Source organism: Drosophila subpulchrella, chromosome 3R (genome assembly GCF_014743375.2).
Source record: "Drosophila subpulchrella strain 33 F10 #4 breed RU33 chromosome 3R, RU_Dsub_v1.1 Primary Assembly, whole genome shotgun sequence".
Taxonomy (NCBI): Eukaryota; Metazoa; Arthropoda; class Insecta; order Diptera; family Drosophilidae; genus Drosophila; species Drosophila subpulchrella.
The window spans coordinates 3,809,163-3,826,972 of NC_050609.1; the positions used below are offsets into that span (position 1 = coordinate 3,809,163).

Below are 17,810 nucleotides of genomic sequence, written 5' to 3' on the forward strand. Positions count from 1 at the left end.
AAACAGATGAAATTCAAACAAATGCGGATATATTTATCGCAACATTGAAAAAAAAGAAAAACGTAACAATTGAAGATGTAAAAAGTGATAAAATTGACTTCGTATTAAATCAAACATTTCAGGATGATAACAATGCAACAATAAGTAAGAAACCAGAACTGACCGAAAAAATATCTGCATTATATTTAAAAGATAACGATTCAACTACCATTAAAACAGATGAAATGAAAACAAATGCGGAAATATTTATCGTAACATTGAAAGATTCCAACCCCGATAAAACAAGAGAGGAAAATAATGATCTAAATCCATTTACCACCTTTACTGAAGAGACGCCTGGCTTACCTGATACTACAACAACTAAAATTGAAACATTTACGATTGAGGAAAAGTATAATGTACAAACAACAGAAAAATCTTTAGTGGAGGAAAAACCCACCACGGAAGTTCCTGAGGTGGTGACCACAAATGGTACATCCCAGGATGAGGAGACTTCAATTGGGTTAACTACATCGGAACCAATATCGAGCTCCAATGAGCCAACGACTCTTCCAACAGAACCAACTAAATCAGTTGAAGACACAACATTCATACCAGAGGAAATATCAACAACCGAAAACATTGAGGAATTAGGATCCAATCCACCAACTGAAGAACCAGTGACTATCACAACGGAAACGCCAGAGGCATTGAGCACAGAGCAAGACCTTCTCGATCAAGAAGATCTAATGTTACCTTCCACTCCCAAAGAATCCGAGCTTGGAATCCCGGTATCTATAATAATAGATACAATGGCAGCTACGCAAGCTAACTTAAATGTGTTGTAAGTTAAAAAGTCTGAAAAATTATCTTAAATAAAAACAAAACAATATTTTTAACTCGTGATTAAACCTGGAATCTTACTATTTAGCACAGAAACATACATCTCTTTAAGATGGGCACAATAAGCACGTTTTATCATTAAATAATATTTCTTAAGCAGCTGGCAATGTATTGTCTTAGAAAACCCAATAGACTGTTAGACAGTTATGTAAGTATAAGTCGTCTCACCAATTGTGTACTTCACTTGCCACAAATGTAAGCATTCCTGCAAAAGCGTGCCCTAAAATATTTTGTTTTACAGTAGGTCATTTTTAAAGAAGTCGTAAAGAACAAAAACATGTTTTTCTAAAATTTTGAAAAATTAAGTTGAATATGTATAATCCTCATAAACTACAAGGAAACTATAATTTTTTCATAAGTATCCGCAAAGAATATTATAATTTTCAAAATATAGATAAAATTGTGCTAACTATTTGTCATTAGGCTATGATTATTCTGTTCACCATGTTTTGACAAAAACCTGTGCAGTTTTTACCAAAATTGCTGATTTTTGTTAGGTAGTGTAGTTTATCGGCTTTCGAGTTCAACTAGACCTGCACAACTACATCTGAACTGCACAGCTGGGGGGACAACAGAAGCTGTTCAATATTTTGCTTACAGTCTGTGACTTTGTTTCAATTATATTTGGCAAATATGTAATGAAAGGCTTTTTAGTATACTGTAAGCATGGCTAAAGGCACGTATAAATAGCTGCCCGATCAGATCGAAAGGCAGTTCTGGATCCAACAGAGTACAACACTATCTAAAGCACCATGCAGTCCTCCACTTTCCTGATGACCCTCTTGGTGGTTGCCATGCTCATGTTGTTCAGCGCCCCGGCAACTGAAGCTACTTTCCTCATCATCGCCTGTTTGCTGCGGTCTCCACTTTGCCCATTCATCACCACGACCACGGCTACATGATGATAAGGACGCCGTTAAACCACTGATAACACCTTGGACACTTTTAGAAAATAAAATAATTTTTTGTTGCATTACTTGTTGCTTTTTCATTGAGGGCAATTTTACCATTGTTTTTTTTATCGTGCTGTCAAATTTTAAATATGCCGCCGAAAAGTATACAAGACTTTTGATATTGCAAGAAATTGTATGAACGTACAACAAAAATAAAAGGGAACAGAAAAAAATAATTAATTGTTCATATAAAATTCATTTTCACGACACCTTGTAATAAAAGATAGTGAAAGTAATTTTTTGTCTTGTATTTTCTTCAAAAATATCATAAGCATTCACAATTTTTCGTTCACAATTGAAATGCAATTGCTGCACTAGTTAGCTAAGACTATGTTCAATTCCATTGGTAGTTTTTACATTATTGATATTTTACAGGGTGCAAATGGCCGAGTTGGCGACTCATTGGATGCGATTGGTGACGGTGGACTGTTGTACGTAGTTGGCCAACCACTCGCCCACCTGGGCCTTGTTGACTGCCAGCCACTTGATGTTGGCCTTCACCGCTTCCAGGGCCTGTTGGCGTGCCGTAGTTCCGGCTCCAGCCTCGGGATACTTGGCAAAGAACTGCTGCATCTCCTCCAGCTTCGTTTCCGTGGAGAAGCGTGCCGTGATCGTGGGGATCAGTCGACCCAAAGTACGCTCATTGATGCCGAAGCGCTCTACCAGCTTCTCCCAGTTCTCGCGCACATAGTCCCACACCAGACTCTGACCCACCGGATTGGTAGATATGTAGCCCAGCAGGGTGAAGTAGTCCTGCCGGCGCACATTGCTCTCGTCCCAGGCCCAGTTGATGTATCGCTGCAGGAGCCACGGCACCTGCACGGCTGCCAATCCGTTCATCAGCTTCACCTTCTCCTGGGCATCGGTCTCGTCCAGGTACAGCTTCCACATCTGATCCCAGGCAGCCTCCGTGTTCACCTGCTGCAGGCCGTAGTAGTAGACGACGTCGCGAATATCCGGACTGGGTCGGGTCTCCGGACTGGCCAGCCACTGGTTGAACAGCGTGACAACCTGCTGCAAAGAGCTCTCGTGTCCCAAACTGCAGGCTGAGCTCAGCACCTTGATGCGAAGGCGACTAACGAAGAGAAAAATATGATTAGTTAACAAATCTATCAAGTTTAAACAGCTCGGCTATTTAGCTTTTATCAATTTCGAAAAAGTCGACTAGCCAGTAACAGGAATCTATTAAAGAAATATACATTATTTCAAGGTAATATCTTACTTCTCCAGATGATCGGTGCCTACGGTAAAGGTGACACTCTCCGCAATGGGCGTAAGCAGTTTGCGGGCGTAGGTGGTGTAGTTGGTGTACAGATCAGTGTAGTAGACGCGATTTCTCAGCGAAGCCAGGGTGGCGGTGCCCACGCTCCAGGGCACGTAGTCCCTCTCGATCTCCAAGTAAGAGATCAGATCCAGTGCCAGGGAGTAGCTAAGCTGTCCGGCAGCGGCCAGAGAGTCGGCATCATTTAACAAGTGAGCGCGATCAGCTGTGGTAAACGTTTCCCGGGAGGCTTTCAGAGCACTGGTGATTGCTCCCCACTGCTCAGCGGCATAGTTCACTCGATAGTATCCGACCTGATTCGTGTTAATCTTAATCCAGCTGGCATCTCCCGAAAGCGTGATAGTGGCTTCGTTATCGTTGTGGTTAAAGATCAAAGATTGAACTTCGCTGTTAATGCTGCTCGTGTAGGTGATGGGAATCGACCAACGGTAGCTGTTGAAGGGTGGGAATGGGAAGTTAGGATTAATTACAGTGTTAAATTTAAGAGTACCCATATTTCGACTTACTTAAAGGAAGATGCTTCAGCCTCGGCTGCATAGTCATCCTCGTTGGCAAGGAATCTCTTCTGGGTGAGCTTGTAATTGTTGCCACTTTTCTCGACCTCCACAACTGGCAGACCCATTTGCTCCGTCCAGGTCTGCATGATCTGCCTGTAAGTTACATAGAGATTAAAGCTTTAGACGAGACATCCTTTTAAGCAGCGTGTTTTACTTACTTCACTTCAAAGTCCAGTCCTTCCTCCTCTTCAACGGCGGTGAGGTAATCCTCAGTGGTGGCAGTGCCGTAGATGTGACGGATTAGATAGCGAGTCGTCGCGTTCCTCAGCTTCTCCTCGCCCACCAGATTTTCCAGCATGCGAACCAGGGCGGCTCCCTTGGAGTAGGTGATAGTATCAAAGTACTCAGTGATCTCGGCCGGACTCTCAATTGACTTGACAATGGGATGAGAGGCCAAAGTGGCATCAATTGTCAGCACCGGGTGAAGTTCCTCAATCACGAACTGATTGTCCATGTCCCATTCTGGGTGCATCTGCTTCACACCCTTGTACTCGATGAACGAAGCGAATCCCTCGTTTAGCCACAGATCGTTCCACCAGTCCATGGTCACCAGATTGCCGAACCACTGGTGGGCCAACTCATGTGCCACCACAACTGCGACGCGCTGCTTATTCACGCTGGAACTGGTTGATTCGTCGTAGAGGAGAGCAGTCTCCCGGAAGGTAACCAGTCCCCAGTTCTCCATCGCTCCGGATACGAAATCGGGGATGGCCACTAGATCCAGTTTGGGCAGGACGTACGAGACGTTGAAGTAGCTGATGTAGTAGGCGGTAACTCCGGCTGCAGTGTCCAGGGCGTACTGGGTTTTCTCCACCTGTGCTGGCGGAGCATAAACCCTCAGTTCGATGCTGGTTCCCTCCACGGTGGTGTTTTTGAACGCGAAGTCAGACACTACAAACGCGGCCAGGTAGGTGCTCATGGGCACACTCTCCGCGAATGTCACCTCGGTGAGATCGCCGTCGACATACTCGCTGGCCACCGGCATGTTGGACAGCACATGGTACTGATCGCCACTGGGACGGGCCACGGTGATGGTGAACTGCGCCTTCATGGCGGGCTCATCGAAGCAGGGGAAGGCCATACGGGCGTATGTGGGTTCGAACTTGGTGCTCACGATCGGCCTGGAATGAGAAATATTGGAAAATACGTTAGTCCTATTACTTACAAGACCCTGAAAGGAAGCTGATATCTGTTATACTATATGTTAAATAATAAAGTTAACATTTCTTATTAGTACAAAGGATTCGGAATCCGAAATATATTAAGAAATGAGAAATACTTTTTTATAAGATACGATTAGATGATTCGTTTTCACAAAATCACCCAATAATAGGCCCATATTCTTATAGCAATGTTAGTGGGTTGCATGCTGGGGGATTTGAGTAGTTAGTAGCCCGGCTACCTTTTGCGGTTCTTCAGCTTGTCCAAGTAGGTGCTCTGATACATCCCTGTGATCCGATCTGCGAGAGATCCACTGAAATTCAGCAGCAGTGAGTAGTTCCCCGCCTCCAGAGGCTGCTCGAACTCCGTGACCCAGTACTCGAACTCCGGGTGGGCGAAGGTCAGCGAGGGGGTGATCTCCTTGAGTGGAGCCCCCGATTCGTCCAGGTGCTTCACCTCCACGGTGCTCACATTCAGCTGCTTAACGTGGACTGGGATGAAGGAGATGGGTTCCAGAACTTGCAGGCTGATGCTTATGTTGCCGGAATAGTTCTTCTGGTCGAGATCGGGTCGCAAGTGGACGCGGTACTTGCTGGGTCTTATTTGCTTTGGCAAACGGAATCCCAGATTTTGGAGCACCTTGCTCGCGGCTTTCACGGCGGGCGCTAAGGTGGCCATAATGCTCGACTTTCTGCTGGCGGGCACTTGAGTTGTGTGAACGCGGTTATCTATAGATTATTTGTGCGATTTAATAATCAGTTAGGCGCCAAATCACTATAAATTATTCATCTATTGTACTATCAAATCTCAAAAAAGCTAAAAACAGTGTGGCAGTGGGTCGAAAAAGAGTTGGTTAAAAGTGCTTTGTAATGTTAAATACTCCTAAAATACCATGTCAAAAGTACAAAAGGTGCAGAACTTGGATAGAACCAGTTGGTATATTTTACCCCAGAAAAAGCGCCCCAAATTCAAACATGATTTCACGTTACTTATGATTTTTCTTTGCATTTTCTAAAAATACCTGTACAATCTGACAATTATGGAAAAGACTGACAGATTTCTCAACAATATATTCCAATTAGAAATCAAAAGTTTAAATTTAAAAAAACAGTAACTACATATTTTCACGATTTTAATATTAAAATTTTATATAATGAATGTTAACATAACATAAACCAAAAACTACCAACAGCTTATAATTTTTTTTGTGAGTTATTATTTTTAGTAGACTACTTTTTTTACCTTTTCAAAAGTTTGGAAAAGCGAGTTTGCACTCATTTGAAAATGCATAGTATATTTTTTATTCTTTCTAAATAAAGCTCATTGCACTTGTATATTTTACTTATTAGGTGACCCCGACACTGACTGCTATTTTGCTTTTTCAGAGATATACTGATACTTTTTCTCACTACCCAAGACGAACCTGAGAGCACGCTGAGAATGGGCTTTGTGGAGAGCAACTGGTCCCGGTCCACGTAGACTGTGCGGATGGTGGAGTTCAAGGCCCACTGGGAGGCGTTCGAGTGCTGCTGCCTCTGGTGCTCCTCGGCTATATTCTTGCCCACGTAGACGAGGGCGCCCAGCAGGAAGCCGCAGAGGACGAGCAGGAAGACGCAGAAGGCGGCGAGGGTCAGGATCGTGTTGCTGGGGGCCTTGTGGGGCCGGTTGGTGTCCTTGATCCGGTGGTTATCGTCAGCGGAGAGACTGCTGCGCGGGCGTACGTTTTTCGCGGCATACATGACTTTTGTTTTCTTTCCTCTTTACAATATTTTCTTATTTTATTTTCACTGGGCTGGCTACGTTCTACAACAGTAAATCACTTGGTATTATTATTATTTAAAGGGTTCTATTTTTAATGTCACTGCCACGATCTATGCTCCACTTTAACTGTAGTTTTATCGCAGACTGAGGAGAGGCTGCCCCAAAACGCCACAACTTCATCCAATCCATTGTGTCATCGGCGAGGTAATTCGAGAGCATCATAAAAAAAAGTCGCGTACTGAATTACATGCGTCGCCGCTGCCATCATCAGTTTTTATAATCTCCGAGCAGCTTATAAACAAGCCCGGGTTTGTTTGCCCGGCTTTTATGGAGGTGCCAGTTTGGGAGGTGGAGGAGCAGGCGGCTTCCGTCACATTTCACTCCATCTCCAGGTTGAGATTGCCTCAATTTTGTCTCACTGCAGATCAATCAGATGCCTGTAATTTTGATCCCCCCATCCCCGCGAATGGTCACGTAATGAAGTTGGTCATTTCGTGAAATTGTTACAACAAATACTCGAAGCCATTTTTTAGTTTAGTTGGTGTAGTTGGTGCTGGAACTGGGCTGGCTAACCGCAAGATTTGCAATATGAATCCCCGGGCTTGGTGCAATGATACGGCCACCACAGGCAACTTTCTACAGAGGCGTCTCTACACAAAAAAAAATTTGATTCAAAGTACCCGAAACGTAAATATGCCGATAACATCAATTGTCTAGAAACTTGGGGCCATAGAAAATTAAATAAGATGAGTAATGGAACCATCTTTTGAGCGGGATCACTTATGATAAGCAGAAGCAGAATTCAAATGATATCATACATATTCGTATTACTTTAATTTGCTTTTAATGTATGTTTATGTTATTTAAGATCATTTCATTAAATTGGATCAATTTTTCCCCTGTGTACGATTGATTGACGGTTGAAAGGTTGTTGGCTTTTTGCTTGTCAATTTACAGAGTCTGTTGCACAAATCTTTGCAGATTGTGCGCTGGGAATATATTGCAGATGCCATTATTAGCAATGGAAATGAATTGAATTGGACGTCGAGCCGTGATCCACGTCTTGGGTTTTGACAATTATGTCAGGATAAAGGAGTGCTCGTCCCAAGGTATTCATTACGAGAGAACAATATACGATGCAGCGGCAGTATCACACGAACCTTATTCACTATAAATTGTGCGAAATGAGGAATTCGAGACTGCAGAATATGCTAATTTTCGTCAGCCGCCGGGCAATTGTCTCTGATACCCATAGTCTACCCACAGTATTGCCCCCTTCCATCTTCCGCGGATGATGTAATGCTGACTCAATTAGGGAGCGCGCATCGCACAAAGCCACCGCGCATCGGAGGCAACCAAATCGCATGACTACCACCTTATGAGCGGCTGAAAAATACAGCCAGAAGATCTGCAGACAATGGTCGGGTCTAGAGTACGTATATGTACCAGATGTATACATCTCCGACTTCCAAGAGGCAATCGGACACGCCCCATTGCACAAACGTGGATGCGGATATCGTGGCATTCTGAAGCCGATGAAGCGATGATCGCGGGGGCACAAGCCATAACATAACAGTTCTCATGCCTCACTAATGAGTCGCATAAATTTCACTTCTTTAAAGATCGAGTCGAGTGCACGCAGAATAAAAATGTTGAGGCACTAGAACATCAGCAAACCCGTATGTATTATATTGACCAACTAATTATTTTTAGAACTATGAAATTCTTACATTAAAAAGTAAATCAAATTCTTGGCATTTTTACATCAAACATGAATTTGTAGTAGTCCCAACACATTGGTATGATTTAATTTACAAAACATCAAAACCATGTCTTCAGTTCCTATGCCTTCACTTTTTTTGTTTATAATAATATTAAAACTTTTTTAAGACCTTTTTAAGGTAAAAATCATTTTAAAATCATGAAAAATGTATTAAATTTTTACACTGCATCATATAATTGCTTTCTTCAAAGCCAAAATGCATTGAAATTTTGATTGTTTGAAAATTGAAATTGAAAGCTTTAATTTGAAACACGTTCTTCAGACTTTTTAAGGTCATAACTTTCACAATACACAAAGTTACCGAGTAATAGCAACAAAAATGCAAATCGTTATACGTGACAAGAGCGCCCCAGAAACACCCAAAACTCGAAGAAAATCCCAGAGAAGTACGAAAGACAACCCATAACACCCGCGGTGGGATGACACTTGACAAAGGTCGTCTATACGTGCCTGCAATTTACGATATTCACAAAGGAGAAATTAAAATAAAAACAATAAATAAGCGGCAAATGGGTTGACAAAGAAATGATTGCCACAATTTGCATGTTTGGGGTTAACGGAATGTGAATTTAAATTGGTATCAATCAATGAGTTGCATCACTCTCAACAATGCTAGACCATAAAAATTAGCACACGAAACTTTAGCCTTGGCAAATTTTTTTTTAAATAGTACAATTTTGGTTATAGGCTAGCTTTAGGGGTTACTTAAAGTAATTTATTTATTAATTCGCACTGGCAGTCAATAAATATTGGGAACAAGTAAAATCAGTTTTGTTTTATTTACAAACATTTTACTTTAATAAAAACCTGTCGACTTGTAAGGTAAATAAAAAGCGTGTTTTAATGGGCGATCAATTAGATTGACAAGCAAATCACACTGAAAATTAACACATTTTATTTTAAAGATCATTGAACTTTAAAGCATAGAAAAAGGTGTCAAATGCCCTATCGATTTCGCCAATAGCAATTAATTTACAATATTAACACCAAGGTCCAATTAAAAACCCCACACTTTCGAAGGTTCTTTCCCACACTTGAGAAAAACCAAATTTCTATTTCGCCCAAGAAGAACAAAAAAGAAATCAGTGTCAATGAAAATGAAAAAAGATTTGACCACCGAGCTTCGAATGAACTTTCAAGAACAAAACAAAACGAGAAAACACGGCGAGAAACGGGGAAGGGAAAAATACTACGACAACAAGTTGCTTGGCAGTCAATGATGTCGACCCATTTCGTTTCGGCTTTTGGAAGAAAGTATTTTCTCAGCGGCCATTGAGTATCCGCCGCATTGGAGATGTAAACACGACGCATTTCTTGGCCAACAGCTAGAGGTACACAGCGAAAAAAGCATATTTACACTTAAATACAAAAAAAGTCTCAGAATAAATGAAATTTTTAGCGATCTTGAAACTAAGTAAGATGCTGAAATGTTTAATAGTTTTAAATATTTAACCGAATAAGCTAAGAAACCCCTTTAAAATAAGGATGTAATACGTTTTTATCTCAGTTTACTATTTTAATATTGTTCATGATAATATTATTCTAAACTTTAAGATTCGATAGTTATCTTGATATAAAAGTTTTTCTTTTACTTACAGATTTGTTTGAATGAAAAAAATTGTTGTTTTGATAATAATCGTATAAATATCTCGGAATGCAATTGAGATCAGATGATATGACGAATACGATTTCATTCTAATATTGGAATATCATACACAAGAAAATCATTTGGATACTTTCATATACATATATTAATAGACTTAATTTTATCTCGTGTAAAGCAATGGTTTTCGAAACTGTTTTGCCAGTGCAGCGACTGTGGCCGATTTAAGGCCAAGAACTTGCGCGGCAAGTGAACTATGTATGCATTTGGCTCCAAGCCTGTTTGCAGCGGGCAAAACAGAGGGGAAAAAAGGGGAGCGGTGCAACCTGTTTGATTTAGCCATGTGGAGTTCTCTTGGCCAGCTTGCGATGGCCCGTTGTTTATCGTACTGCCTGCCTGCCTGCTGAAAGTCAAAGTTGGCATAGAATCCAAACGGTTGGTCGCATTTCAGCAAATATTAAAATTAGTAATCGCATCAATGCGTCCAATTAGAACCAGAATTTCGATCGCATAACGGACACGGCGACAATGGAGCTTTTGGAGCGGACTCAACGGTATCTGATTGATCTGGAGCGCTTATTATCTATTATATTTGTCGCATTTCGCACTATGCCTTTTACTTGATTTACAGTTGGAATCACAGCTTTTCGTGTCACGTTTTGTCTACGAATCGCATTAATTGTCACTTTGCCGGGTCCGAGAAATATTCCCTCAGCTAATTTGATAACGGCAATTGGCGGACAACTATCATTCTTGATTCAAATCGTAGGCGCGCGCACTCGAGAAAGCCGGGAAGAAAGGGGATCGAGAATCGTACTGCGGGAGATTGAGATCGTATTCCAAGACGCGACCCGCTCTTTTCTGCGACCGTCGCGCTCAGCTTTGGACTTCCAAATGAATCCGAAGCGCGGCTCCAAAGCGGCCACGATATTCGAGCTTCTCCGGAAAGCTCTCTCATCAGCTGAGACCGGCTTTTGATGGCCCCATCAAGCGGTAAACTCCAACATTGGGGGTATTCGAACATGCTTGGGGTCGTAAGATAGCTCACACACAGAGAGAAATATCCAAGAACATTGTTCATGAATTGAGAACATTTGTTTTCAAAAACCCTGTAAGTACATTTCGGTACCAATGCTCTCAATATTATAACGAAATGTTCTCAATATTAGAACGAAATGTTCTCAATATTAGAACGAAATGGTGAGAAGAGAAAAGTTAAATTGAGCTTATACTTTACTTATATACTTTTGATAAGTATACACTACCGACTGGACTAATAGTTTATTTGTTGAGATATACTGTGCAAATACCGCCAATTCAACTTGATTCGAGCAAAATAAAAACATTAAAAATGTCGTTCTATTTTTAAGAACATTTTCAACTCAATTGAGAATGTTAGAATTTTCTCTGTGCAGTTTCGGCAGCTTCTAAAATTAATGTAAGCTCTCAATACAAATATTGAATTTGATCACAGAATGTTTGAGTCAACTGAATTGCTTATGTAATTTGGATGTTTTATAAACAATGTAATGCTATCACTCCCTAAATCCCTTCATTCAAATAGCCTTGTAAAGGTACTCACGTTTCAACTCCTTCGGCGTTTGTGTAGTTGCTTATGTAGCTTCCCACCAGGTTGTTAAGGTTGCAATCGAAACTGGCGGACAACGTGAAGGCCTTGTTTAAGCTCAGCACCTCCCTCAGATTTATCAAGATTATTTCGCGTACTGCGTCCAACACGACACTATCGATGGCCACCCGGATGCGCGCCATCATGTTCAATATGCTGATGCTGTGCACATTGAGGTCCTTGGCGTGCAGGACGATCAGATTGGTAACGGCGTTCAGCTGGAACTGAATGGACACGTCGCCCTTGCATTCACCCGTCTTCAGATTGGGCTGGATAAACACCTTGTACTTGATCGGCGTCAGTTCCGTGGGCAGGCGCCATTCGATCTGCATGGTTGTAAAGATAATTCAATATCCACCCGATCGATAATAAGCTTGTGGCCCTATAAAGTGAGCAATGCCATGATAAGGTGACGGTGGTCAGGTCGTAAACAAAGTGGACTTCGTTGCAACAATTTAGCCTTAGGGGTGTATACTAACTGAATATTGCGAAATTGGGTTCATAATTTAGGAACTTTTTTATTAACCTGAAGACATTTTTAAAAAGTTGTATATCTCAAAAAAGTTTTGAGACCCTCATTTTTATTGTTTTCTGTCATAATCTGTAGTCAGCAAGTGACTTTGAATGTATTCCTCCAGAACATCCAACATTCTTTTGGCTTCGTCCAACTGCAGCCACAAATTATCCCTATGGACGACCACAATTACGAGAGCAACGATCAGACAGGTGGACAGCAGGCCAAAGAATATGGCAACTCGTTCCGCGGTGATCGAGTCTATGAAAATATATATTTCTGAATTTTTCCGAAACTGGTCCTTCAATTGGAATAATTACCCTTAATCCTTTCATTTGTGTGGCCCATTCTTGTGACTCTTAACTCTGCGTTGGCCGCAATTAAACTAACTTAAAAGACCAATGGAATTAGCCATGTCTTGTATTACTATAAAAATGAAAAAAAAACGGCTGACCAAGCGATAAGCATTTGATATGACCAATATACTGGAAAACTTGATAAATTTGAAATTAGTACCCATGCCGACTTTATGATCACCGCTGACCACCATTTGGGAAAGCTTTTCTAACTGACGTGGGGGTTTTTCTGAACTATCAGGTATTATATTCGTATGTGCAAGTACCAAGTAATATAACTTACCTTTTCAGGATCTGGAAGTCCTGTCGGCAAAGTTGGGTAGATAGGAGCGCTGCTGGAGGATGTGGAGGCCGAACTGGACGATTCTCCTCCTGGAGAGGTTTCTCCTGGAGAGGATCCTCCGCTGGGAGTTGTTACACCTCCTTCGCCGGGTGAGCTGGTGGTTCCACTAGGATCATCCGTTGGCCTATTAGGATCTGCAGTGGTGGTCGTCGTGGTGGAGGTGGAGGTGGAAGTGGTGTCCGCTGTCAGGGCATCGATCTTATCCAGGGCGTCCTGAAGATCGTTCTCCAGATCGGCGTTTTGGACTGCCAGCACAATGGTGGCCACACAAAAGGCCGTGGAGGCCAGGCCTAAAAATATGGCCACTGACTTGACCGTCAGCCCTGTAATTATGTCCTATTAGTTTCAGTTACATAAGACTCTTTCTATATAAAACTCACAGGCAACCATTTCTAGGGATAATCCTTTCTCACGGAGAACTTTTGACTGCTTCCACTAGGCTGGACGCCAAATTGGAAACTGAATGCAAGTCGCGAATCTGACCTTACAATTTGGACTTAATAAAACTGATTGCTGGCCGATATCTAGACTATATACTAAATAGCACCATGTCCAGATAAATACAGTTTATGCTACACCATAACCCCGTGGTCTTTTACGTTCATGTTTACAACAAGGCCATATATCGACTTTTATGACTGGACAGTCTCGGGATAATTACGCACGGTCATGATTCCATTTTCCATTCTGACCCTATACTCGTAACCCATATCTACGGCAATTCTTGGAAGCCATAGAAATCGCCACTTGCCCGGATAAAATTGAAAATATAGGGGGGGTTTTATTTATGATTTGATTTTGAAATTTCATTTTATTGAACTCGAGCGGAAATTTCGCTGGTTTCTTATGCAATTCTAATTAGTGGTTAATTGGCTTGTTTTTATATACATAGAGTTTACAATAGATTTTTCTTGGTCAGCGGCGAGGCCGTTCCATTTAGCCAGTCGGTGATGTCAGCGTGGTTTCTGGCCAGCCACTCGATGTTGTATTTGATGGTCTCCACGGCCTCCAAACGTGAGTTTGCTCCTGCACCGGATTCGGGATACTTGACGAAGAACTGCTGCACCTCCTCCAGTTTCACAGAGCTTGCAAAGTTGGCCGTGATCTGGGAGATAAGTCGGCCCAAGTTGCGGTTGTTCAGGCCAAAACGAGCGACGAGCTCGAGCCACTGTTCACGGAAGAATTCCCAGACCACGGATTCACCCACGGGATTGGCGGCTATGTACTGCACACAGGTGAAGTAATCCTGGGAGCGGACAATGCTCTCATCGCCAGCCAGAACCAGGAAATTGAAGAGCGTCTGGCTGTTCAGAACACCAGTCAATCCGTACATCAGCTTCAACTTCTCGCTGGCATCGGTTTCGGCCAGGAACAGTTGGAACAACTGCTCCCAGTTCGACTGGCTGGTGGATTGCTGCATTCCATAGTAGTAGACGATCTCGCGAAGATCGGGCGAAGGTCGGCTGGTGGGGTTCAGCAGGAAGGCGTTGAAGCGCTGGGCAGCCTGCTCCAAACAGTCTGGAACTCCCAGAGCGCAGGCGGTGGTCAAAATTGAAACCCTTAGGCGGCTGGAAAGAGAAAAAATGGATTTTTTAATGATATAAAATTCGTGGGACTTTAACTATCAGACCTAGGAATTACTTACTTTCTCAGATGGTTGTCGGCATCCACAGTCCATCCCACCTCCTCGTAGACTCCGGCGATCAGACTCCTGGCATAGTTGAGGTACGTCACATAGCCCTCGCTGAACATGAGGCTGCGATGGAGAGACCTGAGCTTAGTGGCAGCCACATACCAGGGCACAAAGTCGCGCTCCTGGCCCAAATAGGCGGTCATCTCCAGGGGAATCCTGTAGGAGAGTTGGCTGGCATCGGCCAGGGCAAAGGCATCGTTCAGGAGGTGGGCACGATCGGCGATTTGGAATGTTTCGGGATAACTGGTCAGCTGCTGGATGAGCAGTGTCCACAGGCTCTCCTCGTAGTTCACACGATAATAACCCGTCTGATTGACATTCAATTTGATCCACTGTACAGTGCTGGCTACGAAAATGGGAACGGTTTCCACATCGTAGTCGTAGATAAAACTGCCCTCTGTACCTTCATCTGTGATGTAGGTGATAGGAACACTCCACTTATAGCCGTATTCACTGTCAGAAGGAGCCTCATCATAACTGGCGGGATTGGAGAGGAATCGCTGTTGAGTGACCTGGAAACTGCCATCGGCCTCCTTTGAAACATTCAATACCGGATAACCCATCTGCTCCGTCCAGGTGAGCATCAATTTTTTGATTTCCACATCGGTTACCACTGCCTCCACTTCGGTGAGGAAATCATCGGTTACCGTGTTATTAAACTGATGCTTCACCAGGTAATTGGTCACCGCCTCCTCAAACTTCTCGGAACCCACGAGGGTTTCCAACATGCGGATTACGGAGCCACCTTTCTCGTAGCTGATGGTGTCAAAAAGGGCGGTGATCTCATCGGGCGATTCCACCTTCTGGACAATTGGGTGAGAGGATAGCTTGGCGTCGTATACCAAAACGGGTTGCAGGGCCACAATTTGGAATTGCTCTATCTGTTTGGAGATTTTAAGAGATACTGCGTGAAAAATCGATCCTTAATGCATATATAATAAGACTCCTACCATTCCCCAGTCTGGGTGGACAGCGTCGACTCCCTTGTACTGCATAAAGCGGGCGAATCCCTCGTTGAGCCACAGATCGTTCCACCACTTCATGGTGACCAGATTTCCGAACCACTGGTGGGCAATCTCATGGGCCAAGGTCCCGGCTATCGATTGTTTGTTTGCCGTGGAACTGTAGGTGGTATCGTACAGCAGGGAAGTCTCCCTGTAGGTGACCAGTCCCCAGTGCTCCATGGCTCCCGAGGCGAAATCAGGGATGGCGGCCATGTCCAGTTTGGTCAGTGGGTAGGGCACCTTGTAGTACTGAATGTAGTACTCCGTGACGGCTGCTCCGAACTCCAGGGCGAACTCAACCTTGTTGATCTGATGGGAAGTGGCATAGGCCTGCATGGAGAAGTCCTCGCCAATGCCGTTGGCCCTGACTGTGGTGGAGTAGGAGGAGAAGTCGGACACAATGATGCACACCAGGTAGGTGCTCATCGACACGCTGGTCTCGAAGATGGCCTCGGTGAAGTCGCCCAAGTAGTTGGATTCCTAGCGGGGATATTCAATGGTCTTAATAGAATTTATGCAGAATCTAAGTCTGATCTCACCGTTTGCTGCATATTGGAAACAGCGTGGTAAGAACCAGAGGGATGAACCACAGTGATCTCAAATGTGGCCTTCATTGCTGGCTCATCAAAACAGGGAAAGCCCTGACGGGCATAGGTGGGTTCGAATTTAGTGGTGGAAATGGTCCTGTAAAAAGAATTTAGGTTTCAGGCAAAACTAACTTAAGTAATACCAGAAGGAACTAAAATCTATAGCACACCTTTAGGCTTAATTTAAAAACTACAAAAATTACCTAGTATCTCCCGCCTCATTTAGGTAGGTACTGCTGTACAGGCCAACCAGCTTGTCCTTCATCTGTCCACCGAATAGGATTCCCAGGGTAATACTGGCATCCTTCGGCAGCTCCTCCGTCAGCGTGATGATCAGAAACTGACGCTCCTCCTCAAGTTCGTACTTATCCACCTCCCGGTCGAGAACATAGACATTGGTGATGTCCAGGAGGTAGGAGTGCAGAATAATCTGGTTGGTGGCCTCCACCACATTGATGCTGATCCTCAGCTGACCGGTGAATTTGCCCGTTTCCATATCAGGATGCCAGTAGAGGTTGTAATGGGTGGGCAGCAGAGCCGTGGGCAGGCGGTAATCAATCTGATAATCAAACATAATAAATCGATTAAGCTGATTAAATTTTCCCAACCGTTACGCACCGTGTCTTCACGCTTCATTCGCTTGATACTTTCACCATTCCAGTCCTCGTAAATATCGATCTTGTTCTGGACATCTTGGAGGTCCTTCTCCAGCTTAGCCTTCTGCACCGCCACAACCACGGTGGCAGTGGCAAAGGCCACCACCGCCCAGGAGAGCGCCACCTGCAACCAATAACCCGACAAGAACATCTTTGCAATCGCACCTATCGCGAGCGACTAACTAGCGGCTAAGTCGATGGATCCAGCACTATCCACTCGTTGCCCAATATTCGACTCCTATCGATTGGGGCCACTCGAATTGGTTTATGTTCGCCCACACGATTGCGATAATGATTGGCCAAACAGCCGCGATTACGGTCAACCGGGCGATAGGGTACAAACCAGAGATCTTGGGTCCCAACGGAATAGAGGTGGGGACATACGGATCGAAAGAATTGGAATTCGCGTGGCTTATGACACACTATAAGTATTATGGGTTCAATCACATCATTCTATACTTTTACTTTTAGCTTAAAACCAATCTGTATTATTGTTAATTCACCATTTCAATTTATTTCGCTTCGCCTCACAAGGGAAAAATATATGTAAGTTATCCAAATGTACATATATATTTTATAGTCATTTTTTGTAACCTATTTTTTAAATAAATGAAATAAAAGTTTTTTTTCGAAAAACAAAAGTCATGTTTTTGAATTAACTTCTTAACAACATTTTGTACATTTGCCATTCATACTATGAATTTGCACTTTTTTGGTAATGTTGTGTAAGATAGACTATAAATGCTTTGATAATTCCCTAATCTTAAATAAGCTATTAGGAGATTAAAGCTGTCGGTTTTTTTGCTATATTTTATTTATAACAACTGAAATGAATTGGAATAATTGGAAACTCTTATACTCTAACTTCTTTTGTCAATACGTCCTTCTATAAAATCCTTTAAATAAACTAGCATATTTGGGGTTTCATCATATAACAGGGAATATTTCCATTGCTTGTAAAATTTAGACCGGATATTTGGGCCTGCAATAAAGTCAATCAAATCAGGTATTGTCCATTAGTCACCCCCACCCAATCCTTGTTATCAAA

The 17,810-nt window shown here is 43.0% G+C and overlaps 4 protein-coding genes across 7 annotated transcripts; 1 reads left to right on the forward strand and 3 right to left on the reverse strand.

The window, feature by feature from the left end:
- Nucleotides 1-1,584: 1,584 nt before the first annotated feature.
- On the forward strand, nucleotides 1,585-1,858 carry LOC119550558. Its single transcript, XM_037859346.1, has one exon. The coding sequence runs from the start codon at nucleotides 1,635-1,637 to the stop codon at nucleotides 1,782-1,784; it is 150 nt and encodes a 49-aa protein (XP_037715274.1). The 5' UTR covers nucleotides 1,585-1,634; the 3' UTR covers nucleotides 1,785-1,858.
- Nucleotides 1,859-2,068: 210 nt separating this feature from the next.
- LOC119550548 (glutamyl aminopeptidase) lies at nucleotides 2,069-13,275 on the reverse strand. 4 transcript variants are annotated; one of them, XM_037859317.1, is made up of 7 exons: nucleotides 13,203-13,275; nucleotides 12,763-13,145; nucleotides 11,565-11,935; nucleotides 3,833-4,795; nucleotides 3,624-3,767; nucleotides 3,058-3,549; nucleotides 2,069-2,910 (listed from the first exon to the last, which is right to left on the reverse strand). In XM_037859317.1, exons 1-7 carry the CDS (start codon nucleotides 13,210-13,212, stop codon nucleotides 2,235-2,237), a joined length of 3,039 nt encoding a protein of 1,012 aa, XP_037715245.1. In that variant the 5' UTR covers nucleotides 13,213-13,275; the 3' UTR covers nucleotides 2,069-2,234. The 4 variants fall into 4 exon arrangements, with proteins under 4 accessions (XP_037715245.1, XP_037715223.1, XP_037715212.1 ...); XM_037859295.1 differs by lacking the exons at nucleotides 11,565-11,935; nucleotides 12,763-13,145; nucleotides 13,203-13,275 and adding exons at nucleotides 5,077-5,563; nucleotides 6,259-6,638; nucleotides 10,612-10,861; XM_037859284.1 differs by lacking the exons at nucleotides 11,565-11,935; nucleotides 12,763-13,145; nucleotides 13,203-13,275 and adding exons at nucleotides 5,077-5,563; nucleotides 6,259-6,638; nucleotides 10,603-10,861.
- Nucleotides 12,190-12,520, reverse strand: LOC119550552. The gene is made up of 2 exons (XM_037859333.1): nucleotides 12,444-12,520; nucleotides 12,190-12,384 (listed from the first exon to the last, which is right to left on the reverse strand). Exons 1-2 carry the CDS (start codon nucleotides 12,469-12,471, stop codon nucleotides 12,191-12,193), a joined length of 222 nt encoding a protein of 73 aa, XP_037715261.1. The 5' UTR covers nucleotides 12,472-12,520; the 3' UTR covers nucleotide 12,190.
- Nucleotides 13,276-13,606: 331 nt separating the features above from the next.
- Nucleotides 13,607-17,141, reverse strand: LOC119554628 (glutamyl aminopeptidase). The gene is made up of 6 exons (XM_037865627.1): nucleotides 16,725-17,141; nucleotides 16,310-16,665; nucleotides 16,059-16,203; nucleotides 15,466-15,999; nucleotides 14,468-15,396; nucleotides 13,607-14,390 (listed from the first exon to the last, which is right to left on the reverse strand). Exons 1-6 carry the CDS (start codon nucleotides 16,911-16,913, stop codon nucleotides 13,718-13,720), a joined length of 2,826 nt encoding a protein of 941 aa, XP_037721555.1. The 5' UTR covers nucleotides 16,914-17,141; the 3' UTR covers nucleotides 13,607-13,717.
- Nucleotides 17,142-17,810: the final 669 nt, after the last annotated feature.